This window comes from Typopeltis vanoorti, chromosome 16 (genome assembly GCF_054136105.1).
Source record: "Typopeltis vanoorti isolate ZY-2024b chromosome 16, IOZ_Tvanoo_1.0, whole genome shotgun sequence".
NCBI lineage: Eukaryota > Metazoa > Arthropoda > Arachnida > Uropygi > Thelyphonidae > Typopeltis > Typopeltis vanoorti.
This window is the reverse complement of record NC_143564.1, coordinates 32,101,530-32,128,246: the sequence shown is the minus strand read 5'-3', so window position 1 is coordinate 32,128,246 and position 26,717 is coordinate 32,101,530. Positions and strand designations below refer to the sequence as shown.

Below are 26,717 nucleotides of genomic sequence, written 5' to 3'. Positions count from 1 at the left end.
TGCAGAGGTTCCAGATCAGTTAAAAATAAAGAAAATCCTTAACTCACCCACTGTATGAATATGTTATACATGTATAATAACCTTTTGTGGGTAACAGTCACAAAAAAATTCGTATGGAGTAAAAATTCAAGGAGACCAGCAAAGAGAGTTTCTTCACGGCGTAAAGGTTGCCTGTTAACTAATATGGTTGTCTTGTACTGGATCTCTTACAGCACCTACCATTGTTGGTTAATGTAGACATGGCTCTTTCTTCTTAAGGGTACCATTCCATCTGGGTCAAGCTTAATTTTGCCTTAGATTCAAAAGCATCATCTAGGCAGATGATGCATCTCAGGAGCTTACTGGGAGCCTTTTTATCACTATTAGCATGCAAATACGAATTCGAAATTCCTTGGAATTTCGAATTCAATTCTTTATTAAAGTCCACTTTATACCTGACTGACAGACCTTAGATTTAGCGGAATCATGCAAATATTTCTTCGTTCATCACATGATTTATAGTGCTATCACTGTCACTGTGTGTGTTAATTCTATGGCCCCTTCTGATTTATCATAAATGATTTCTCCTTAATGAATTAAAGTGCACCAGTAACAACTGCTAAGGATGGAGATGCTTCCAGAAATGGGATTGTGCTTTAAATGTAACATTTTACTAGCAGGAAAGAAAATTAATTCATTTTGTAAACAAAACTTCGTTTTAATATAAACGAATTAACAGAACCCTCCCTGTGAAAAAGAATTCGGCTCAGAAATGATGTTTTAAAACGGTCAAGGAGAAATACCCGTTTCACTTATTTTGCGCATCTTCCATCGACGAAAGGTTCGTAATATTATTTATAATATTAGTACAACGGGTGAGACTAAGATTATTTCTTGCATTTTTCATTTATTTTTTACTTAGTCCGAAAGCCCTGCTCTAGAGCCCAAACATTCGAATGTTTTTCAAGCCACGGTTCCATTAAGAGGGCCGACACCTTTTCCTACTTAATCTACTTAAAAACAAAGCCACGATGAGATTCGAACTCACAGCATGTTGGTTGGAGAGTGAGTACGGTAGCCACTCGGCAAATCAGTTTAAAAATACTGATTTGCCGAGTGGTTAACGCTGGAGAAGTGGAAAAGCTACGCAGTCATTACTGAGCGTGTGTATAATGGACAGTTAGTAAATAAGCGATCGTGATCAGCATGGGTGTTTTCTATTGAAACGGTGGCATTTAAAAGAAGTTTTTTTTTTGGGGGGGGGGGGGGATATCGCCTCAAAAGTAGAAACAGAACTCTCTGGCTGGGAGAACCTGTAGTTGTAAGCATTCAAAAGCAAACTGTAGTGTTTCTAAAAAGAGAAAGTAAATTCTTAACCAGAAACCATAGTCTTGTTTCCATGCTTATTGCACACAAGCTTGAGCAAAGAATCAAACAATTTCAGTCAACAGGTTTCCCATGAAAGATATTCATGATTAGACTAATTTCGTTACATTACAGAGATGTTTTGTTATACTAAACTAATCTATTGATGAGGAATTAAGTACGATGTTTGAGGTTAGGAGAAAGAATTAATTGCTCGGTTTCTTTTACTAAAATGTTTCTAAACTATAGCGAGTTAACAGAGCACTCTTTCATGATAGCCTACTGTTTCGGTAAAACAAAAGCTTACAGGGATTTTAGTTCTGTTTACGTGCATTGTATTTATCTGTTCGAAATCTCTTGGGATCAGATCGCCTACGGCATATCTTTGGATAAGTGTGAGCAAACGTTCGTGGGGTCCTTTGGGGAACTAACAACAGAAATGTGTTGTTGTTGTTTTAAGCACCATAATCAGTGATGTATGTTTAATGAAGTAACCGTGTAACACCAAAAGTATTACGTTACATGCAAACATTTAATGACATCCTCATTGTGTGATTTAATGATGTTGACAGCCTTTGTTGGTAATCCTGTACGGCAGATACTTTGGTGATGGTCATTTTCATTGGTTTAACCATGTATTTTGCGAACCGCAGTTAATAGTCTTTCATGCTTCAGATGAAATTCATTTGTAACTTAAACACATCCACAAACATCCATGCCCACGGTGGGATTTGAACCCGGAGCCTATTGGTTGGAAAGCGGGCACGTTAACCAATCTGCTGAAATTTAGTTTACTTGAAATACAGGATTTGCATTAAAATTCGGAAGTTGATGGCATCTGAGTTAGGAGATCGTGATGCCAGATTAATATTTGTTCAGGTACCCTATCAACTGCTCTAAAATTGACAGTGAAGCAATTGCAATGTTTTTCGAAGGTGGGAAAGCAGATAATCCTTTGCAATGGTTGTGACGGAATTCCCCGGTGGCTACAGCCGCTTTTGTAAGCAGCCTGAAGACAACAGGGGTCGTTGTTCATGTACTTCTTGATTGTTTTAGAAAACTGAGATAATGCCAACGAAATGATTATCTCGCTGCTTAGCTTCTTTTTTTGGAAAGGCAGAAGGTGGGAAATGTGGGCTAATGTACTAGCTATAGCGAAAATTACAAAATGAAAAGGATGTAATTTTCAAATCGAGCTAATCTCTTAAGTCAATTTACTTTAGAGGATACCACGAAAATCAAGATTAAAATAAATCAGTTAGGGTGCACACCAGTATTAAAATTCATAGGAGTTAAATTATGCAATGCCCTGAGCGTTTATACAATAGTATGCTGACTTTACATCTGAAGAACTGATGAGATGAATTTCCGTTTCGGCTAATGAAGGAGAATTAATGGGTCGAATGTAGCCTGTGGCAACAAGTTGTGAATAAGTTAAAATTAGACCATCGTAGATGAAAGCGTGTGGTAGTCATAGCAACAGAGATATCAATTGTTGCTCACCTCAAACAGCACTGTCACAGAATGAATTCAACTACATGTAACTAATTACACTGTTTATTTTCATGAAACCATATATCATTTTTTTTCTTTCGTAATAATTCTACCTGACTGAGAATTTCAGTTAGAGGATTGTATTGTTCAGAGTAGAATTGCTATTTCATGGTGGTTTCCATGGTTTGGTTCTGATGAATATATATCAACTATAGACAATGGTTTCACTTTCACACTTACTCCAGACGGATATGATTTAATGTCGTCATGACAACGGTTCTGTTTTTACTCCTGGTAGTAATATCTAGTCTCATTAAATAGTAATATACTTTTCTTTAAGAAATTCTCTTTTCACGTTTCCATTTGGAATAATGTTTCTTGTGTATGGCAGAGTACTTGGCGTGTTTCTGTTGTAGCAACACAAAATCATTAATAAATGTCCTTTATTTAGTTATTTTGCTGCTAACTACGCGCGCTAAAACTAACGTTTCCAGGATTACCTTACTTGTCTTAAGCTTTTCACGTCCACATCTAAAGAACCCATTGAGGTTCTTTAGATGCGGACTTCACAAACGCGACCGTTTCTAGGATAAGATGGTTGGCCCTATGTCTGTAGATGCATCTGTTCATGAGGCTGGTTTGCCTTGGGAACGAAAAATCCGAGTTTCCAGACGAAAAAAAAAAACTATCTTAATATGTAAATCCAACCCCTCCTTCGCGTCCTAAGTCGGTTTTTATCATAAAAACGTTTGATGAAGACTCCTAGTTTTCTTCAAGATCAGGTAATATCTCAAGTATTCTTGACGATAAGCGTCTCATGTCCATTATGTTTATCTTCTACTCTCTCTCTCCCATATTTAAGTAATCGATAGAAAATATGGAAGATTTCAGTACACGTAGATAATCAAAGAAGTGGCTGCCCGACATCGGAACCTTCTATCATAATATTTAGCTAGGTAACCTTGCCTAGTTGCGTTTCAGAAAGTGCTCCTCTGTATGTCATATTTTTTTCCCCGCGGTGTCTCAAGTGCAGGGGTAGCTTCCCACGTTGGATTAAAACCGATGGACACACAGCAGAATTGCATAGGAACACGTAGAAATTGAAACGATGCCGTAGTATGTAGTGCACACTTGGTTATTCAGTATTTAAAAATTACTATCCTCAGGCATTTGAATCTTGCCAACCAAGCAAACAAACTGAAATATACAAAGAAAACACGTTTAATATATTATATAATCATTAAATAAATTCATAATGCATCGAACAATTACCAATGGAAAATCCCTAATAGTGATCGTATTCTTGAAATAAATTGTCAATAGGCACGCACCTGGTCGGATGATAGCATGCAAGCAACTTTTGAAATGAATATTAGATAAACTAGGTAGGAGAACGGAGGAAGAAAGCTGTTAGCTAATTTAAATGGAATTCTTTGGCTAAATCCTCAAGAGAGTAAATAATTAAGGCTTATATATTAAACAGCAGAACAGATAGTCGTAGTTTCACAGTAATGCTGTTGTGCTCTTTATGTGTTTCTATTAGAAGAATTCAAAAAACGGTTGTCGAGAAATTAATCTATTTTAGTGGTGTAAGCAGGTACTAAGACACTCACGAAGTGCTAGGAATCTTTTAATGGCAAACGAACTATGCGAATAACTAGTAGGAAAGATGGCAAAAGAAATCTTCTTAACACGTATTAATTTTGGCTAAAAACCCTTTAACGAAGCAGGCATTTTAATAGCGAATTATTTTGGCAGCCTAACAAATTAAAGATGGAAATTAAAATGACCTTAGGTTTCTTATGTTTAGGATGCATTTGGATTTAAGAAATTATTGCACACCCTTTACGCTTACAATCAGGAAAATAGTGGACTCATCTTATTAAGTCAAATATGTACGGGTCCGGACTAAAAATAATAAATCTAACAGGCTTCTCAGACGCGTTCTTTGGAATACCCTCTCAATCATTCTTTGGCAGACATTTTTCGTGAATTCTTTACAATGTCCAACTTGTTTTGTCCGCAAAATATATTTAAATTGTGAATAAATGCCTCTATAAATAACGTTACCTTCCTTATTATGAGAAATAGCAAAGCATCTGCACGTTTGTTGAAAAGATAGGTTTGAATCTCATCTAGAATGCAAGGAACATTTAGGAGGGTTTCCCATTGAGGATGAGTTAAACAGTCGGATACAGTGATTCCCTCTCCTGAATAAATACGGAAGATGCCCGATTTATTCTCGAATGGATCATCCCAAATGTGTAACTTAGTGGAAGACTCTAATGTGAATAAACTCTACGTAGTGCATACGTAATAGCAGGGCCAATTGCTTTCAGAATGCATGACACTCCAATGGGCGATAGAGTATAAAGCGAGAATGTCATTTATTGTTTTTTCGATAGACCTTATGACCTGACTAATCAGTTCGGTGGGCGACAATGTTATATCGCGATAACTGTACCAAGTTAAAAAATAAATAAATAAAATAGGCTGTCTTTGGGAGGCTGATTTTTTAAATAGAAGCATAGATTGAGTTGTTCTGAACTATTGCGAAGCAAAGATGATCAGGAAGCATTGATTTATGCCTTTCATACATTTGTGTGTTCCGAGGCGTGTCTGTCCGTTTTTTGTGAGAGGAAATAGGCTGAAAAAATGGCCTCTCTGACTTGTCAGAATTGCTGTATAGACTAATAGTATATGAATGGACGGAGATTTTTTTTCCTTCTCTTTCTTATGATTCTTTGAGCTTAGTATTCCTTTATGTTTTAAAATTCGAAGAATAATTTCTAAACTTCAGTAGCTTACAAACGCTTCGGTGTTTTCACATCATTTATTCTATAACATCAGTTATAGAACAAAGTAGTGAATCAATCAGAGGACGTCGCGATTATTCAAAAACTAAATGTTAAAATTATCACCCTCTCCTTGGCCACGTAAAAGGGCAGCGCTAAGTCGTTCCCAAGGTCAAAGCGACCGTTTTTCGGTCCCGCTACAGTCAGGAGATAAATCGACGTTCTCTTAAATAAATGCGAGGATTATTTGTCTCTGCAAATTGAGTCTCAATGGTTTTAAGAAGGTGATTGCATTTCTTAAAGACTGCAAACATCTCCAAGTCTCCTGTAAGGTTCTTGAAGATGTGATAAAGTCTTAATGAGGAGGGAGAAGATGCCGTGGCATTCGTTTGCTTTGAAAATTTCGAAGTCATTGGCATTCAATAGCTCATTAGTGTCTAATCAGTTCCAGGAATAATTATGTATTGATTATTGCTGGAAGGTAAAGAAAGCCGCTGCTGCCTCCTGGCGATAATTCTCGCCTCGCTCAGTGGGTATGGTTTATTCATAAACGTATTTAGTGGCGTCCTACTGCCTGGATTTGCCTAACCTGGAGGGAGTTTAATCAAGGGTCGACGGAATCCTATTATGAATAACTAAGCGATTCCTCCAACTAAAGTCATTACAGCATGATTTGTCTGTCCTTTCTTCGCCATCCTGTTTTGTCCCAGGAGCAACCTCCTCTTTCCTTTAGTGCAGGATTCTTTTTTTTTGCCTGCAGATATCTGACGTATAGCATACACCAATTAAGACCAATTTTCTTTCCCTCAAGCGTACTTTTCAAATGAATCTTCCTTTAATTATCAGAATCATCTCCCATCATTGTTGGCAAGTGTTTCTAATTTTATTTGGCAGATTACAAGAATCGCATGATTACGTCCGATTTCCTCCCTGCCAAATATCGGCGCTTCTTGATGTATTCCTTCTTTGAGTTTCACATTGCATGTATGGATGAGACAGCGGCGGTGTTTCCAGTTCGCTGATGCAGGGCATTCAAGAAAATAAAAGGGGAAAAAATCCTTATAACTAGTACGCTTTCTAATTGCGTTTTTCCGACAATAAATCTTGGGCGTTAATTGCGCAATTACACCTCCTCCTTCATTGATACTTTCTCTTTGTGCTGAAGGAGAAAATTGAAGTAATTCATTGTCCAGTTCGTATTCTGTCCAGTAACATCATCATTTAAATCAGAATTCTTAACACTCTTGGAAGGAGGGAAATCAACCATCATTTAATAAACCGGAAGAAGGACTTTCTTCTTTGTTTGCTATCAGTGGGAAAGAACTACCATCTAATGAAATTACCGCAATTCTTTCAGTGTAAAATTTCACTGTTATATTCCAATGCGATCAGGAGAAGCCATCTTGGTCTGATACCAGATAATTCAGCCAGAATGGAACAGCAAATGAAGTTTGTATATTGGGAAGAAATGTTCGTGGATTATATAAAAATGGAAATTGTATACGAATACGGAATCCCCCCCTCCCAGATAACTTTCAATCTATACGGATTCAAATGACGAAGAATACCTATTACGGTTTATGAAAAAGGAAATATGTGACCTAAAACATGGTATTTTTACACCATGTTTGATGAGAGGAACTGGATCACCCTCTTTCACACTCCACACCCACAATACCAGTCTATAATAGGCTTACAACATTTGTCAGGTGGGATTCACATAAAAATATTCGTTAGTTTGGTGGAATTGAAATTGTTAGCAGCACAGAAATAAATTGTTGTGTTTCGCTACTACAGTAGTCAATCTGGAGTAACGAAGAAATAGACAGAATACTACACAATACGACATCAAAACTACCTTTAAACTCCCGACAAAATTATGACACCTACTCAGTTCTTTCAAAGATCCTCTTCCACGCCTAGCCCACCCAGGGGTTTACAAAATACAATGCACGTTAATCTACCATGCATAGGGGAAACAGGGCGAACCATCCCAATAAGGAAGGACGAACACAAACGGCACATTAAATATCTCCATTTCGGAAAAACCGGCCTTTCAGACCACGCACTCCAGACATACCACAGAATTGATTGGAAAGGTATCATGTCCCACCGCACCAAAACCTGGTTCGAGAGGAAATTTAAAGAAGCATGTGAAATGCTCACACACAATCCTAATCTGAACAAAAATGGCGTCTAACCATTCCAAGAATGTGGAGGGCCCATCTGCAACCATTATAGCAACCAGAACAAGCCAAAGAAAAATCTCGATACAAGAAGACTTTGTGAAGTGTTTTTAAAGAAAAAATAAATAAATAAAAAAATATTCAATAGCAACCTAAACTGTACAATTCCCGAAGAAAATCTTAGTACGGAAGGACTTTAGCAGAGTTGGGATTGTTGTTTTTTACCACTAGAGGTCAGGCCAAGTAAAAGATCAAACAGCGTAGATTCAATTTACCTTTGTAGAGTGCAAGAGCATGTAGCTTGTTTTCATGTACACATGTATTTTTCTGATGATGACCTCAATACAGGGGTCGAAACGTCGATTGTTATTTTATTATTAATCAGTAAAATAATAATTTCAACACGGGGTTTGTGTCTCTAAATTCGTAAATATGAATGGTGATCACCGTGTAACCTTAAAAGAAAGAATCTACTTATACGGTTCTTAACTGGTCATAACCATCTTAGATTTCTAGGATAACGCAGTGAGTGCTATGCATATTTTTGGAGGTAAATAGCGTGTGTTCTCCTGGCCAGTTTCCCTCTATGTGGGATGAAAAACCCGAGTTCCCTGAAAGAAGTCCTACCACCTCCTTATGAGACCGGTAACCCGCTTTCAGTTGATAAATCTTGATGAAGGTTCTTCTTCGCATCATAGACGGGGTTCGAATCCGGTCTTTCCAACTCTAAGGCATCGTCGAAACAGACTGAGCTATGGTAGCGCTTGGCGAATGGGTATACATAAAATAATCGACTTTGTTGTCGCTTGATTCAACATAAGATAACTTTCACTGAGTATTTCAGTTCGAAAAGGAACCTTCTAGCACTAAAAAAAAAGTAAATAAAAAATTAAATTTCAGCCAGAAGTTTGAGATTCGGAATCCGCGTGCTGCACGTTGAATTTTCTTTTAATAAATTGATTATCGTCATAAGATAAAAACCAAACAATCCAAAACGTGCAACGATGTAGCTTCAGACTGTTCCACCTTGAAACAGTGGCGACCCTTCGCATCTACGATGGAAGCAATCAGCGTGTAGTTTTGAGGTGCGAACAGTTCATTACGAACCACGTGACCTCTGATTCCCATTACCGCTTTTTAAAAGTCCAAAATTGAATGCGTCGTAGCCCCGCCGTGTGGTAACTTAATCGGGCGCAGGAAGCACCGCACACGCAAGCCATCCATCCACTCTCCCGGTTCGTACCCAAAACATCCGACGAAAAATCAAACAAAACTCCTTTTCATCATTACTTCGATTCGGAATTCCCGTCACATGCGAGTCGTGTCTGCTCGGAGTTCTTTCGCTCGTAAAATCCAGTCTTGTGACCGAGGAACAATCCTTTGTAGCCGTTCTTGGAACCCGGTTCACGCCGACGCCGCTTATTCCTTCTTATTGTGTTACGGACGCTTCGTACGGACGCGTACGAAGCGTCTGTAACATATTTTTTTTTCTCTCTTCCCGATAACCAAAAGAGGATGGGTCCAATGAAGGGAAAAGTCGGGTTTTATCGTGTTCCCATTTTATTTTTATTTTTTCCTCTCATAGCAAGCCGTCGCCAGCAAGCAACGTCAACACAGAGACCATGAACAGCACTTGAAGACTCGGAAAAGTTTGAAAACTTTTGAATCAGTCATCTACGATTAATTTCACAGTTTCTACTCCATTGGGGGGGAACTCCGTCTGCTTTACGAAGATGTTATTTAAGTTCTCTTCACGCCATGCAAAAGTACTTTGGATGCTCGAGGTGTTTCCTTAAAGTTGAAGATAATCTAAAATATATATTTAGCATCCGGAATGGCCTCTTTAACTTTCTTTGCTGTTAACGGTTTTTCAATGTGCAAAAGTATCGGTTTAACTTCAAATAAAAGCAAGTTTTAAACAAAACTTCGGTAGGCATGACCTTCACAGAACTTTGAAGATCAATACCTACAGAAGTCGTTTTTTGTGTGATTGTCTTTTGGTAGTTTTTTTTTTTTTTTGATTATTCGTGTGGAGTTCACCCCGTTCCTCGACCGCCCCTTAGGACTGGTTGAGCCCTCCAAATGAGGGATTAAGAGTGTATTTTATGCCTGTCCGAATGTGTTTACGGGGCCGGTTCTGAGGGACGAAAAACCTGAGTTTCCGAAAAAAAAACCTACCTCCGTATGAGACTGGCTAACTCACCTTTAATCGAAAGAGACCAGATAAAGCTTCCTCGTGTCATGGATGGGAATCGAATCCAGGTCTTTCCGACCAAACGGCTTCGTCTATACCGACTGAGCTACGGAGACTCTCTTTTGGTAGTATATTTCAGGCTTATTGGATGCCTGAACACCAAAAAAATAAGAATTTAATCATAAAAACTCTAGCCATCTCATGGTACTAATGTAATGTACGATACGTTTATAACGTTTTGTGGGAGTCATAAAAAATAATACTAAAATGCACATGAAATTGCTTCCAAAAACAACTTAAGTATATAACAGTTTATGAATTGGTTGGCTAACGTACGTTCCTCCTCAGTTCCATAAAGCGTCCCACTAACAAAGCAGATTTTGACAAGACTGCAAAATTCGCTAGAGTTCTAATAATACGTGGGCTGTTCAATAAGTAATAAGACTAATTTTACTGTGGCGAAACCACTCATCACAATACTAATTTCTGTGGAATAACGAAATGTTGCTGTCTGTATTAACAAAAGAGGTTGACAGATGGCGTATACTAGCTGATGTGCTAGAGTGTCACGTGACTCAAACGCAAGTGCTCATCGGTGCGACCAGTCTTCGAAATGGAAGCGTCCTTGGAACAGCGTTATGCGATTAAATTTTGTGTGCGTTTGCAAAAATTGGCATCGGACACTTTTAACATGATACGCGAAGCTTTCCACGATGAAGCAATGTCGAGGGCAAGTGTTTTTCGCTGGCATAAAACTTTTAAGGAAAGCAAAATGTGGAAGATCTTGAACGTGAGGGAAGACCTTCAACGTCCATCACAGAGACAATGATCAACACAGCAGCGATTATCATCAAGCACGTCGAAAGGAAGCGTCCATTGCTGAAGAATGGCTTCTTATTGCACCACGATAATGCAAGGCCACATATTGCTGGTTGTGTAGTGGACGTTGTGTAGAAGAACAACATAGATATCCTACCACACCCTCCATACAGTCCTGATCTGGCAGCGTGCGATTTCTGGCTGTTTCCTCAGCTCAAGAAACCACTAAGAGGCCGCCATTTCGAAAGCAACAAAGCATGTGTAAAAGCTGCGGAGGTGGTTTTGAAAGAACTCTCAAACAACGGACTCTCACATGTGTTTAAGAAGTGGACGCAACGTTGGGACAAATGCATCGCGTCTCACAGTAGTTACTTCGAAAAAGACCATGTAAATGATGACGATTAAAGGTAATCTGTTTTCTGTATAAATATAGTCTTATTATTTATTGAACAGCCTACGTACATTTCAAGTTCTGTAATCCAATTTGTTTAAATTATACCTTGTTAAACATATAAACGTGTTGTCCGAATGAAGAGGATGAAAAACAAAGGATAAAAGGACGTGAATTATTATTGCGAAGCCTTAGAGTATGTATAAACTCCGTATTGATAGCTAAAATATGAACGACGAAGTTGGAGTTTTTCATAAGTATTCAATAAAACAAAATCTGAATATTTTGGCAGAATCGGACATTTATTTGTATTCTCACTAAAACCAACGATTTGTGAATTTTTCAAGTCTGGCAAAGATGAGAAATCATCGCCTAACGAGTTCTACCAGCAATAAATCAACTTCCATAACCATTAAGAACACAAAACCCCAAATGGCCACCCACCTTAGCGATACATCTGTATGATACATAAACTTTTGTAGTTCATTAGCCTGAAAGTCCAGCAGGAGGACACAGAATGGGAAAAGATTAGTCACGTGTGACCTGCGAGAGATTTAACTCAACTTATCTCCTCACACCTAATTTGTAGCCCGTAGCAATGAATGTGTGGATAATTATTTAATTATCTCTGTCTGTGTATACACCACTGGCACTCTATATGAATTTTGCATCGCAACATCCCCAGATCTAATATTAATTCTTCTATCTAAGTGGATTTCCCAAAAGGTTTAAGTCACTTTATATATGCCGAGATTTCGCACTGAAAGAAAGACAAAGAGCAAATGGTGTCGAGACTAGTGAAAAGTCATCCTGGAGAGTACAAGAGAAACAACGGCCCGCATGTAATCACCCCCTTCGTTCTACCTTGTACCACCGACGAAAGCTCTAATAATTAAATTTTCTGGTCCTGTGTCTCCGGGAATTACCGTTGATTTAATTAACACGTAGTGACGTGCAGTGGCGTCTTCTATGCATTCCGGTTTTCGCTAAGAATAGTAAGGAATCTATCTTAACTACAGAAGTAATGCAAAAGTTTTTCGATGTGATTTTTAACAATTAAACTATCGATGTTTTATTCAACTTTGCTATTTAAACAGAACACAAATTAAAGTCTGTTTGTTGGGCATGACAGAAATACCAACAGAATGAAATATAATTCGTTCATTTCACAGATCTGTTTCAAACGATGTCAGTAGGTGAACACATTGTTGCGTGAGCATGTCAGTTGATGAAAAAAAAAGTTTTCAATACAGCTTCACAAGTCTATTTCAACAATGAACTTTATTTTTTTAGTTTATTGGGCGCATTGTTGATGTGGTTTACTCATAGCTTTCTATAGTTTATCTCATTAATTCTTCTTAACTGATTTCGTTCTTGTTGAGATGCATTTTTAAATATCACCCGCGTATAAGAACCAAGTATTTAGTTCCATCATTCTTAATGATACGGTTATTCCTACCTTCGGAAGTAAGATCAAGAAGGGCACTCGCTCCGAGTTCTGTTAGTGGTGCATCTGATCGTTAAGATATGGAAGCAGTAACCCTGCAGTTTAGCAAGTGATAAGAAGTAGTTTTGCAACATTCTTCCACCCGCTGTTTTTCTTTGCACTTAATGGTGTCGATTTTTGCGATTTGCTTCGTTAACGCCCAGTCGTCATTAGCGGGCCTACAGTCTTATCCGCTTATAATTACTGCATACAGCGTGTCATTAAGCCTAACAATTATTGTCTTCTATGCCTAACGGTTTCAGTTTTTACACTAAACGTTCTTAAGTTTAATAATGCACATCCTACAATCGTTAAGCCCCCTGATGTTGTTTATCCTTCCCTTGTCTAGTTAATAATTTACCTTAATGATTGCCAATTGTCGTTAGGTTTTGTAATGAACCTTGCAGGTGAAGATTGCGACGAACTCATTGGTCAGGTGTTTTCGATTGCTAATTACCCTCCCACAATTATCGCCTGGGCAAAGTGTTTCCTGTTTTTTCGGGAAAGTTAAAAGGACTGATTTTTCTTTGATTAATATAACTCATATTATCATTTAATGTCACCTTGATGGCGGACCATTCACTCACAAGCGAATTTCTATTCCTGTTTGCACTGTACAATATCTTGTATGCGTGTGCGTACCACTTATGATAATATAACAACTTTGTTTTGTTTTTTGCAGGGTTGCTAGACAGTTCCACCCCCACGCTGCTGGTCCCACCTCGTAAATTGTCCATGGGCCGCACTGGGGGTAAGACAGGACCCCCGACCGGTGGAGGAGGCCACAGTATAGGAACAGCTGGAAGCATTAAGGATAACAATCAAATAAAAGACCCAGAACAAGACTTCAGGGGTACTTGTTTAGCCAGAACCCCTTCTGGGTCTCTCTTCATCCCCAGTGGTAAGTTTTTTTTAAAACTTTTGTTGTTCATCTTTTAATATTCTACAGTGGAATGTAACTCGGGTCTGTTTTGCAATGCGAGGATAATCATAAATAGAATGACTGTGTACTATGTGTGTGTGTGTGTGCGTGCCCGTCATGAATATAAATCTGTTAACAAAACTAAGAATAAATTAATCACAAGCGGTGTGCACTTCGTTGAGTTTCATATTCTTTCTCGGCATTGCCTACTATAAATCCCCAGCCTCCTCTCGACCTGCAGCCATTTACAATGTGTTGTCCCAAATGGCTCCTATGAATGCCTTTGCTTATAAATTATAAGGGGCCAGCTCAGTGCAGAGTCCATTTCGTTACTGAAATCCTAACGAACCCCCCCCCCCCGCTTTGCTTGCATTGCTTCGTATGGTAAGAAGTTCGTTTGAATGTTGAATATCTCTTAAAGAAATTATAATACACGAATTACTTCTAAGAAAAGGGCTACCACTTTTGCGCCAATTGTTTTTTTTTATTGTGACCAATATTAGGATATTTTCCGTTTAAATGATTAAAAAATATTTATTTGCTGTCGAATGAAACCAATTATTGTGTTTTGTTTTGTTTTCAGATATGACAAGGTGCCCGGGATCCGCTAAACAAAAAAGTGACATCCCGGCATCCCACGGGACATCTGTTCAGGAAGACTCCAAGAATCCTGACAGGTAGGGTCAAAGAAACGTTTGATACAAGTTACTGATGCAATTAAGTAAATAAATTTGTTTTAAGGGCCGAGTTCGTGGGAAAAAGTAAGAATTTGTCAGGGGGACACCCATTTAATTCCACCCCTCTGCAGACAGCATTTACATATTCGGGAGAATATCCTAGAAGAAAATACCTTCTGGGCGCCAATGAGATCGCCAGTCGAAAAGCCGTATGAAGGTTCTTCCTGTCGTCGGGATTCGAACCCAAGTGCATTTTCTATATTCCATTAATCGGATGGGTTGTACCTAGATTCTAACGGCCTATTCTTAGCAGGTGGCTGGACAAGCCAAGAACATTTAGCGATGTAAAAAAGTTAAAATATTGAAAAAAAGCTGACGTAACCTGCCAAGTGGTTTCCCTTTCCTGTTCATCCCGAAGGTGCAAAGTTAGGAAAAGCACAGCAGAGCGTAGCATCCCCACCCCTCGAATCCCCTCCCTTACCTCTTGGATTGTTAAACGTAATATACACCTGCGTCAAGGCCGTAGTGGCACCTTGTACTTGGTGGTCACTCGATATTCTACCGAGGATACGAAACGGCAAGTAACGTCCCAGTTCACAGCCTTACAAATTGCAGGTAACACAACACTTACGGCAACGGATACTTCTTTTAAAGAGCATCTTCTTTTAATTTCCATTAAGTTAAAAGACAGTCGAGGAGAAAGTTTTAAGTAGTCCGCAATTAGTTTCTTTCCATTCTTAAAAAAACTTTCTCCAATAATGCTCTGCAAGCAAAGAAGTTTTCTCCATTCCACGATCAGAGGCTTGCGAGTATTAATTTTTTTTCTCTCTCTTTTAAAATGAACGGTGGAAGTTTAATCTCTTTCGCCTTTTCCCGGTCATTTTTAAAGCTCTTTAGAGATGATAAATAAACCAAACATAGGTTAATCCCAACTAATAAACGCTGACTACTTATGAAACTTTCCAGTCTTCTTTAAGTCTCCGACGGGCGTTAAAGAGGACCCTTCTTAATTGTTTAATGGATCACAATTCCTTGGAATAATCATATTAAAACCGTTTAGCCATTTTTATGCTGCCTCTCCTCCTAATAGAACTGTATCCTATGAAGCCACAGCTAATGAATGAACGGCTCGTTCATAACGTGGCAGTTTTTCTTCGCTGGTGCAATGAAGTTACGGTGATCACCTCTAATCCGTTTGGGCAAAGAAAGGCTGGTTTTAAGTGCACGCATTAGTAATACGAAGAAATGAACAGGCTCTTTAACTAGCGTCTCCCACTGATTAATCATCCCTCCCCCCCTTTCTCCTACCCCTACCGATTTCCCTGGCGCATAGTAGAAAACAAGGTATCTCAAATAATTAACATCCAACATCAAAGCATCAGTTGCTTTTTTTTTTTTGTTATCGGGGCGAAGTCGCTCTGTTTTTTCTTTTCTTCTTTCTCTCCCTTTTTTTTTCACGTTAGTGAAACACCCGTGCTATAAAAATTGATTCCTTCTCCGCTAATTACTGAGCTCGCGGAAGCAGAACATCCCTGTAGCATCAGGTGATGCCTGGGATGCTAATTACAACAGCGTTAACACATGGAAGGCTAGCCATGCCACAAACCTTCCAGGCGCTGGTTGCCCATTATTGCGTTGATGTCAAACCTATCTCCTCACATGTGCTTATCTTCTAAGACACACACACACACACTCACACATATGCTTGGCCAGCTTACCGGGAGACCAGAAAGAGGTTGGCTACTTGCAGTTGCTAATTACCTAAACGTGTGTTATCTCCTAGGATTAGTATCCCGAAGCCGAGAAAATTCCTTAACGTTCCTTTCCATCTTTGACTATGCTGCTGTTTTTGTGTATCTGTTCTTTTTTTTTTTCAGGTTTTTGTTTTTGTTCCTACCCATCAAGAATACAGCGGTGTTCTCAGACCACCTCCCTAAATAAGCTGTTTGCCTAAATTGTTAGAGATTCTAACACCATGCTGATACTTTCAGGAAAATCTTGTATGAAATGGTCACAACTCTATTGTTTGCTGGCCGTCTTTTACCTGGTGCGAGAAGGATCTTCAAGCCACTCCTGAAATGCAAAGAAGATGTTTTAATCAAAAATTAATGGATAATTTAGTTCGGCTCTTGACGTTACATTTTCCTTGTTGTTACACGTTTTGGACGCCCTTCACGTGGATCATCTTCAAGGCTGGTACGGCCACGTTTAAACTCGGCAGCTCATTTCTTAATCGTCGAAAACGAAGTTGAAGAGTGCCCATAAACTTTTATGAACTTCGAATGAATTTCTTTGGCGCTAAACCTTCTTTTACAAAGAATTTTATAACCGCACGATACTCAATTTTATCCATTTCAAGGGATACAGACAACACTTTTGCTTCAGACAGCTGTATAAAACAAACTACTTGATAGAATGACTTGCAATTTCACATGGATGCTTATGACAGATGTACCAACTTGGAAAAAAAAAATCATGCCGATAGTGTTGCCATCTATGGTCGAGGCCGAGAACTTTTCCGACCACCCTAGAATATCCAGTAATTAGTTGATTTTTTTATCTATTTCGTAATTATCAAGGGTCATTTGGAAAATTTTGAGATCAATCCATCTACTCAAAGGATTATCTAAAGTAAAGCAATGCCCTGAATGGAAATATCTCGGTTCGAGTCCCATCCAACACACGAGGAACCTTTATAGGGTCTTGGCACTGAAGGTTAGTTACCCGATCTCATATAACAAAAGATTTTTTTTATTCCGGAAAACTGACAAACCAGCCGTAGAACACGGAGTTAACAGGCATCATATACGTGTATGTGTGTTGATTCTCTATACGTTCTTCAATCGTTTTCGTTAACATAAATTTTTCTTTCGCTGCTTTTCACGAAAATGACACTAGAGCTCTCGATTTAATATCTTGGTAACGAAGTTGCTGTTACTAATGATATCACCATTAGTATTGGCAAAAATCACGGTGGGTTTCATATCTTCACGATAACTTCTTATTGCCAACACTCGCATCACTGCTGTCGAACGATTGATCCATGGGTAAACAAACATGTTATTCAAACCTGAACCTCGAACGCGGTATTACAGTGACGCCTCAAGGCCCGAGCCTCACTCCTTTGGTGTTAGCCAGCATGAAGGAGTTGATTTTAAAGTGTACCTGAAATACATTCCTTAAGTTTAAAATTTCGTTTCATGCTTGTACTTAAATGAAATTTACAATTTTTAACTGAGAAATCTAACAAAATCCAAACTCACCTATTTCAGTCCTTTCAAGTAAAGCGACAAGAATACGTCAAATCGTGAAGCTATCATGTGGTCAGATAAAGTGATCAATCAATCAAAGTCGGATGGAATAGCGATCGTGGAAATTATTTTCCAGGAAAAGGCACTCGGTTATGATAAACGATGCATGCTCTCCGGAAATTAATGCACGGGAAGAGAGTCCCACCCTCTGGTCAAATGCTTTTTACATTGATATCTTATTTATGGGTTTAAGTTGTTATGCAGTGTTTGTAAACGTCTTATTTGTTCTTAAATAAATTTTAAGACCTCACTAGCGTTTGGAAAAATCCCAAATCATCCAGGAGCGTATCTTTAAGCCTGGAACCAAGCTTCTCCCCTTTTTTTTTTTTTTTTTTTTTTTTTGCTAATGTTAAAGTTCGCTGTTAAGATTGGATTTGTACGAAAACAAGTTGCCTACCTTTGTACGCATAACGTACAAAGGCAGGCAACTTCTAAAAATTTCTTAAACATTTCTAACGATCTTAGAAATTTTTCATGCCACTGCCTTCTTCCAAATATCCAGCAACTTTCTAGAAGCGTAGCTCAGGTAGCATGTGAGAAAGTTAGCCAAGACCTAGAACCTCAATTTAGCCCTAAACTTAACAATAAGTACAAGTTTAAAATATTTTTAGGTTTCTCAACTGTCTGAAAAGTTAGCAAATATAAAATATTGGTGCAACCATGCCCTGGTGACATTAGACCGTACATGACACACGACGCCTTATTCACAGAACATCATAAAGAACTTGCTGTACAGCAGTGCATTTTTTTCCTAAAAAAAAAAGACATTTATGCAGACCGGTACCCATATGTCAAGGCGAACGAATTGTTTTTAGAAAAATGGCAGCACATCACATATTCACTACCTTCAACTTCTCATCGCTATCAGTTGGTTACTGCGTGCCATGATAACAGTATTACAGAAAACCTACACCGGTAGACTATAAATGAAATGGTAGAGAACGCTGCACACACACACACACACACACATACAACATTACTGAGGTCCGGAAGTCACGTTCTAGAGGTAGTAATGGTTATTTATTGCACTTGTTGCAAGCCATCCTCCTCTTTTGTCACTGGCCACATCACGTACGAGCTTCTTATTAAGACAAGAGGAAAAAGAGCGCATCATTATTACTCTCAATGAGCTTTCGTCAGGATGCCGTAGCGAACAATAAACCGTGTTCGTTTAGAAGATAGCCAGCGCCGTATTTCTCGTAAATATCTATTTCCGTTCTTAACAAGTTACGCTTCCAGGACAGAACAAATATTTAATACCCTAATAACCATTTATGAAACTCCAGATCGTGTTTCATTTGCGGAATCCTGCTCTCAATCTGATAATAAGGACAAAGTGAACCATCAATTCCCAGAAGAAGAGAACTCACGGTTAGTTATGCAATTACGTAATTATTGGTAGCCATATATTACACGTGGCACGCGTTGCATGAATATGATGTATTGAATCCATTGTTGATCTACCTCCCTTATGCTTTTATGGTGATGATGGAAATCGACCAATTATTATACAAACATAGCACAGCATGCAAGTTATATAACGCATGCGTGGTCATTCTCTGTACGTTATGCGTGACAATTAGCGAATGAACCTGGATGCCACGTGATACAACCATCAGGTTTCGATATTGTTAATTTCTCTTTCTGTGTAAGCAATTTTAATAAAAAGTATTGACATTAAAGTCCAATTTATGTTCTTGTGCATTGTTCTTTTATTATTTAGTTTAAATTTTGTACGACCTTATAAACTCAAGGGGGTTTTATATGTAATTAAAAACCCCGTGTGTTCTGATGGGGTGGAAAGAAGGAAAAAAAAAAGTTTTATAAATAAACTCCTTCCAATTTCTCATTCGCGAAATGGGCATCAGGGAAGGAGAATGAGAAAAGAGAAAGAAGGAGCGTTGGCAAATAATGAACTTTCTTTGAAATTACCTTTCCGTTTTCTTGCGAGACGCAGTGAGCGGATGTAGGAGGGGAAAATGTCTTTTTACCTCCCGTTATCTTATCAACGTCCTCATCTCCGCTCCCGCATACCCGCTTCGTGGATGCAACACAGATTCCCCGTGTGGTATGGCACCGGGAGATACGATTCAAAGCTAAGCGTTTTCTGGTTCGAAGTGAAACCGCTGAAACTCATCTCCCCCCCCCCCAACACGAATGACTGTAAATGTAGATGAAAGTTTCAGATTAAATCCACTGGACAATCACTGTCAATATTCCTATACGGCTGTCGTTTATCTTGCTTAGTTTGCACAATAATGCCTTCCATTTGTTTATTTAAACACCAGGTGTCGCTACTACGTGTTAGACTATTAGTATATCGAAAATAGAATCCCTGCTCTCATTCTGATGATTGATAGCATCAAGAGAGAAAGAAATTGGGTGACAAGGCAGAAAATTACGACTGATTAGTTGGTTCGGGGTTCAACATATTTCTTTTCATCTTCACAATGCACCCGAATTAAGTCACCACGAGCAGATGACTTCAAAGTAGCAAAGTTACTCTAAACTGTTTTTTTTTTCTTGATAAATATAGAATAAAAAAAACCTCAAGTTTCATTTACATTAAATAAAATATAAGTTCTGAAAGTGATTGGCAGCTGATGAATATTCACGAGGATTGCCTTGACGAATTCTACCAATAAGAGCCTAAATATTCGTATTTTATTAGGGCTTTGTTTTCGAAACAGCTGTGAATCCAGTGAAACCTTAATCAATAATAAAAGGCGACTTGTATATTGGTTCCGCATTGTGTTAGTGCAATACCAAGGCAAGTGTTTTGCTACTTTTTCCAGTTTCAAAGGATGCACTGCTATGCTGCCTCTAAAAACAATAGACTATCAGGCTATCTCTTCGCCGTAGAATCAGGTTCTGAGACATGGTCGTTTGGCTGTAAATGATTTTCATCACCTAGTGTGATACTACAACTGATTAGCGGAGACTTTGTAACACGAAAAACAACGTGCCCCCTAATATGCCCTAGATTCTCCACTCTTCGTGAGTGGAGATTGTCATGGTACAATGCATGGATTTGCAAGATATAATCGATGTGGCTTGGCTACTTCACTGTAGTAAGTACAGATGCATCGTTATAATCTATAATTCTAAAATAATTAAAAACCTAATATGATGAAAGTGATGAAGCTTTTATAATAAAAAGCATGAAAGGTGTAGCCCGCGAGAACGAACATTCGTTAGTTGGAGTGTTAAGCCTACCAGCTGTCATAGTAGATGTACTTCTAATAGCTGCAGTATTAGCAGGGTTGCCGCATTTCCAAGGAGACAGGATACTACTTCTTGTGCATGGCAAACTTTACTGCCACTGTCATACTATTATAGCATGGTAGTGTTTGGGGATTTCTTTATTACAGTCGGAGAGAGATTAAAAGAAACTCGATTCCAAACATTTCGGAGATCTTTAACATTTTTACACATCAAAGGCAAAAAATAGTAACCAGGTGACACTGTTAATACGTACTTAAAACACCCCATTGACATTTTATCATCGTCTTTATCAGCACGTGCTCCCCTCTTCGTATATCCATAAAAATCTCAATTGCACCAGAAAGAGTGCGCTGTTGTTGGGGTGGCTATTGGGCGCACGCACTGATAAAAGAAACAAAATAGTTTCCCAAGTAGCGGTTATCAGTTGGATGGTGCCTCCCAACTGCACGCATCGTCGATTCCAGAGCTGTTACTGGATGGTGGGTCGTTGCAGTACACAACAGACAGCGCCACCACCCTTTTCAATATGCACCTTGGCTCCACCGGTCTGTTTATGGGTCTTAATTGGAAGTGCTTATCAAATGGAATAAGCTTGTTTCCACAACACACACTGATAACGTTGCTTAGGTAACCGACCTGAAGTTATCTTTGGCTTTGCTATATGGCAGCAGAGGGACTACACTTCTTTCCTGCTTCCTTCCTTCCTACCTCCCCCCTCCGTTACCCCCATACAACGCGATGTGTCCCGGTAACGACCGCCTCTACCTCTACTTGACCTAGCGACTCTAGATACCACTTTTTGTTATTGTTTAACCCCCCCCCCAACTCATTTCTCGCCTTTGAATGTAGGAGCTACAAATAGCCATGAATATCTTACTACAGTATATTTCTATTCAAATTAATCGACTGTCTTGCAGTTATTTTTAAAGTTTGTTAGCAAACTTCATAATCGCTTTTCTCTGGGCTGTGTGCAAACTTTGTTTTCCCAGCAAAAGTAGAAACTTGTATGAGAAACGTGCAAATCCTTTTGCCGTCCCAAAGGTTGTAAAAGCCTGTGGTGCATGGTAAATCAGTGGGAAGAATTCTTGTCCTAAAGATCAAACGTGGAGCTTTCTTCAGGCGCAAGCTGGTGATCTAACATTCTGTTATCTGAAAGTCATCTGCCACCTAAATTACGAGTTCGAATCCCGTCTCGGAATCTTTAAAGGCTTTTCACTGAAGAAGAGTTACGAATGTTACTACTCGAAAATATAATTGACCGAGTTAGATTCGCATAAACATTTCTATAAGTACCATTTTGTATAGCTGTTACACATATGAATCATATTTATCTGGGATGGTGTTTTGGAGATCAATTTGCGGTAAAAGTGATGGAAACTCCGTGAACTCTCCCCCGTTTATCCCCTATGCCTGCTATTTCAATAAAGTATAAGCCAGTGTGTGCGTATACATGGATACGGTGCATAATTTCGAAATTTAACCATTTTTTTTTTTGAAAAATCGCGAACACTTCGAAGATTCTTGTTCTGCTTAAGGAGAAGTCGACTAACACTAACGGAGTGTAAAGGACTTAAGATGCTGACACAGCCGCGTCCAACATCATCCTCAGTCCTACCTCCGTACTTTGTAGTTCTACTAAATTTTATAGCTGTTTACAAATCCCTGGAATTCTAATTAACGCTGTAAACTCCTGTACCGGAACTTGCGGCTTTACGTGTAATCCTAACAGTGTGCGCTGGTCGACAATCCACAGTAGCATTTCCCCCACCTAATCCCCTTGTGTTTCGTTAACGACAGTGTTGTCAACAACCCAACAGGTGTCAAGAACGTGTTAGGACACACTGGGAAGTGAATACCAGCTTTAGTGGGACTCAACCTCCTTTGCTTTGCTTACACTTAGGGGAATTTTTTAATTTTTTTTTCATAAAAAGTGCTAAGAATGTTTCCTGGTGGTGAGGATCTTTCAAATGTAAGTCATCTTTTAATTCCACCTTAACCAAGCAAAATTTAATCCACGTGCCAATCTTCGAACAACATTTAAAAAAGTTCTATGGCTTCTTCAATATTCGTTAATAAATGTGCACAAAGTAACAATAGGGATTGTTCATTTCGAGGTGATTGTCTAATGAACCAGCGTGGTAATCCTACAGATTTCTAGCCACCTTCCCTACATTGTCTTCTATTGTTTCATCACTCCCTTTAATACAGTCTGAGGAACATGAATTTTGTCTGAAGAAATACTGTATACAGCATCTTCGCAGTTGCCTTTGGTACGCAGCAAAGCAAGACTTGCAAATCGTGGCAGTTGCCAAGATTACACGAAACGAGGTTGCTAGGATACCATGCCGTTTGGTTTCCTAGCAACAATTCCGAACTCTTCTTGGGAATAATGTCTTCATCTGAACACGTCTAATTTCTATTTAAAACGACAATTAGAGTTGTTGGTATTGATGTACTGAACGCTTTGCATTCTCCCCTACCACTCATGCGTGTGATGTTTGATTTCTGTTTCAGGTGCCACCTGTCCTACTCCTCCACGACCGGCGTGCCTGTTCTTCCCGTCCGTAATAACCTCAGACGTCCTATGTCGGGTCATTTTCCCCATTCTCGGTTACACCTCCGGAAGACTCTGTCGTCTCGGTGTAGTTGGAAATGTACAGCGATCGCATTCATTTTCGTGTCCCTGGCTCTCCTCACAGCCCTCACCTATTTTATAGGTAAGCGACCTAACGCAGGTAAGGTAAACTACATCTGTATTGGAAAAGAGATCCTAGACACAATTCTTCATATTTTACTTGGGTATAAAAATAGTAAATAATTCTATATATTGTTACCATATTGATGTTATGACACTGCTAACAATGGACAGCAGTACATTGTTAATAATGAGAGAAATACATCGTAGTATTTCTCTCATTGTCCACATAATATTCGGTAGTAGTAAAGCTCATGAAAAACATTAAAAATAAAAAATCAAATCCAAATATATTGAAAATTTCTTCTCTACTGTGATTTTATTTCTGCTGTACGCAGCATCCATCATGTATTAACGAACCTATACACATACATAGATCTAAAATCTGAGCACATTATCCCTTCAAGAGGCGTTGCCGTCAATTAAATAGGCGTTGTTGAAAATCATTTCTAAAATTATACTATTACGGTTCTTAGGGGAGTCGCTCTTGCATGCATGCACGCGACATATTCCGATGACACGATCTTCCTCTGATAACCACAGTCCCAGGATAAAGCTACATTACTACATGTACCGCCAGCACTAAGTAACTTTGTTTCCATACATCCAATTCTGTATTCAGTTCCATACACGAGATATTTACTGCTTTGAGACTATCTCTTATCTTCACACTGCGCAAGTCTTTACTATGTTATGAAAAAAAAAAAAAAAAATTCAAAAGTGATCACTAGATGTGAAATATAAATGCCATGCGTGAAAGAAACAATGCAACTATTAGTACGTTCAACAATGAGATACGAACAATCAACATTTTTAAAAACGGTGGCTAACTGTAACTTGTATTCAAAATTTAATGATTTCTTTGCGATGCCAGTTTTTCGTTTTCTGACAGCCGATTCTGCTGTCATCTATTTTCTTTGAAACTTAGTATTTTGAAGTACTTTTCTCTTCTTTCTTTTTTTTTTTTCTTTGTATCGCGCTTCAAGAAAACCGACTTTCATCCGACAGGTGGCAAATAGTAAGTAAAATAAAGCCATGATTTGTAGGTTTCTTAACGTCAAGAAGAGGGGAAAAAAAATCTTTAAACTAATCTTCTGTTTCGTTCTAAGATTCTTTTGTCAAGACTAATGATAGGGCTTACTGGTAATTGAATTTTTAATCCCTTTTAATCCTATTTTAATCTTTTCTTTCACTTGTCCGTACAAACAAACCTAAACATCTCTACATTTGTAAGAAAAGGCCGGTTTATTTAAAGTTTACCAATAGTTTCTTAGAGATCTGTAAAAATATACACTTTCGTTTGGTCGAAGTCTCTTCGTACGTGATAGACAGAAGAAAAAAAAAGATAACTGCTTGTTTAATTATTAAGTAATTTCACTTTGGCATTTAATTGACGTTCAGTTTTACAAAGCGGAAATCGACTGATCACGTGACAGTTTTTTTCGAGTTCAATTTCATTCTTATTTCATAGTTTAATTATTGAGTACCAAACGATAAATTCGACAACAAATGAACTACTAACGCAATAATACACTTCTCATTACGTTGTTAAGTAAATCTTTGTTGATGTACTGCCTTCATATTAATCCCCAGAGCAAACCACTGTTGGTATTTCAGTAAGCAGTATATTGTTCATGATGTTATCGTTGTTAGCGGTTTCTTTATTCTTGTACGAGTCGCGAAAAAATGTGTGTTTACTAACTGATCTCTCGACAGTATTCATTTTATAGTTAACGATTATCTCGGTACTGTTTGCAGAGAAATATGGCAATTCCCAATAGAACCTGGGATGCGATTAGTTAATATAATGCCACTATACTGCTAAGAACACGAAATTTTGGAATAAATCTTTCTCTTGCATACTCCGCGTAGTTTCCGCTTCTAACATAATAAACTTATTAGTTATGCTAGAATAGAGTAGAATGGAACAGCAGTATGCTCCACAAAATTGCATCTGAACAAACATAAGCGCTATTTATTTAAACTTCTGAAAACAGAGGCTTATTTCCAGCACAGATCACAAGCTTTCTGAAAACCTAATTTGTGTAAATTAATTCTTGCAGCGACAATTTCACACTCACCAAATGCAGTGAAATGAAACTGAACTGTATCACAAGTCAATATTTCACGAGTTTATTAAATATTGCATTCTGTTCCATATCTCGAGGAAGATAGAGACATTGATAACATACAGATCTGTTACACAAATGTATACTTAAAGATCAGGGGAGGCTCGTGCATAAGGAACTTATGCACGAGCCTTTATTTATATTTATTTATTTATATTTGCTTGTAATATTTAATTTTATCATCAACCATCCTATACAATTCTCTTATTTTGTATAAAAAATAATAAAAATCCATCTTGTAGCACTTAGGAGGGCGAAGGATTCTAACAGCACTTTGTTTACCACAGTGTCATATTGCTAGTATTTGCTACGCGCGCAAGCATATGCACGTCATAGTGAGATGCGAGCTATTAGCGTAATGCGGCACTGTCCTTCGCGCAGTTCCACTGTTGTTTATATGCAGTTTGAGCCAGTAGTAGAGTGTTCGTAGTGCTTATCGTGTTTACTCCGTCTCTTTAAATATTTGGACATTACAATTAAAGACATAACATTTGTTATAGTTTTTATTTACGAACATTATTTGGGTTATGATAATGGATTTTATTTTTAAGTAATTTTGAATTATACCAAACTGAATAATTTTATCGATAATAAACAATATTTTTTCATGTTTAATTTTTTTTTTAATTTTTACCATAATTTTGATATTTCATCCAAACACGTATACACTGTACTTACAGTGTGTATGTATATTTCGAGAGTTGCAACATCCCCACGATTTCAAGCTACGAGCCGCCACTGTTAAAGATTCTATAAAATTTGAATTATTAAAAAAAACAGCTTTTTCGGTGACAGAATATCCTAAAATAGCGCAATTATGATTTCTTTTATCCAACGTGGAACAAGTTCTATACTTTAGTATAAAGACATTCACCATTGTATGCATGGTTCGATATACGATTGCACAAACTGGATCATTGAAGTCGATGTCTCCTGATACTACATAATACATTTCCAGGCTATCACGGAGTTTCAGAAGAACTTAATCGAGTTTTGAATGCTTCATCTTCGATGGGACATGGCTTGTTCGCGATCTAGGGTGACTAAGT

The 26,717-nt window shown here is 38.3% G+C and overlaps 1 protein-coding gene across 3 annotated transcripts in view; it reads left to right on the top strand.

Annotated features, from left to right (window-relative positions):
• The window catches only part of LOC150097934 (teneurin-m-like), a 670,875-nt gene that overhangs the window by 584,064 nt on the left and 60,094 nt on the right, over positions 1 to 26,717 (top strand). For all 3 annotated transcript variants that reach the window (XM_090406516.1, XM_090406518.1, XM_090406515.1), the window contains 3 exons: positions 13,392 to 13,610; positions 14,215 to 14,308; positions 23,359 to 23,561. In XM_090406516.1, the coding sequence (XP_090262642.1) occupies positions 13,392 to 13,610; positions 14,215 to 14,308; positions 23,359 to 23,561 (516 nt within the window). The remainder of the gene's footprint in view (positions 1 to 13,391; positions 13,611 to 14,214; positions 14,309 to 23,358; positions 23,562 to 26,717) is intronic.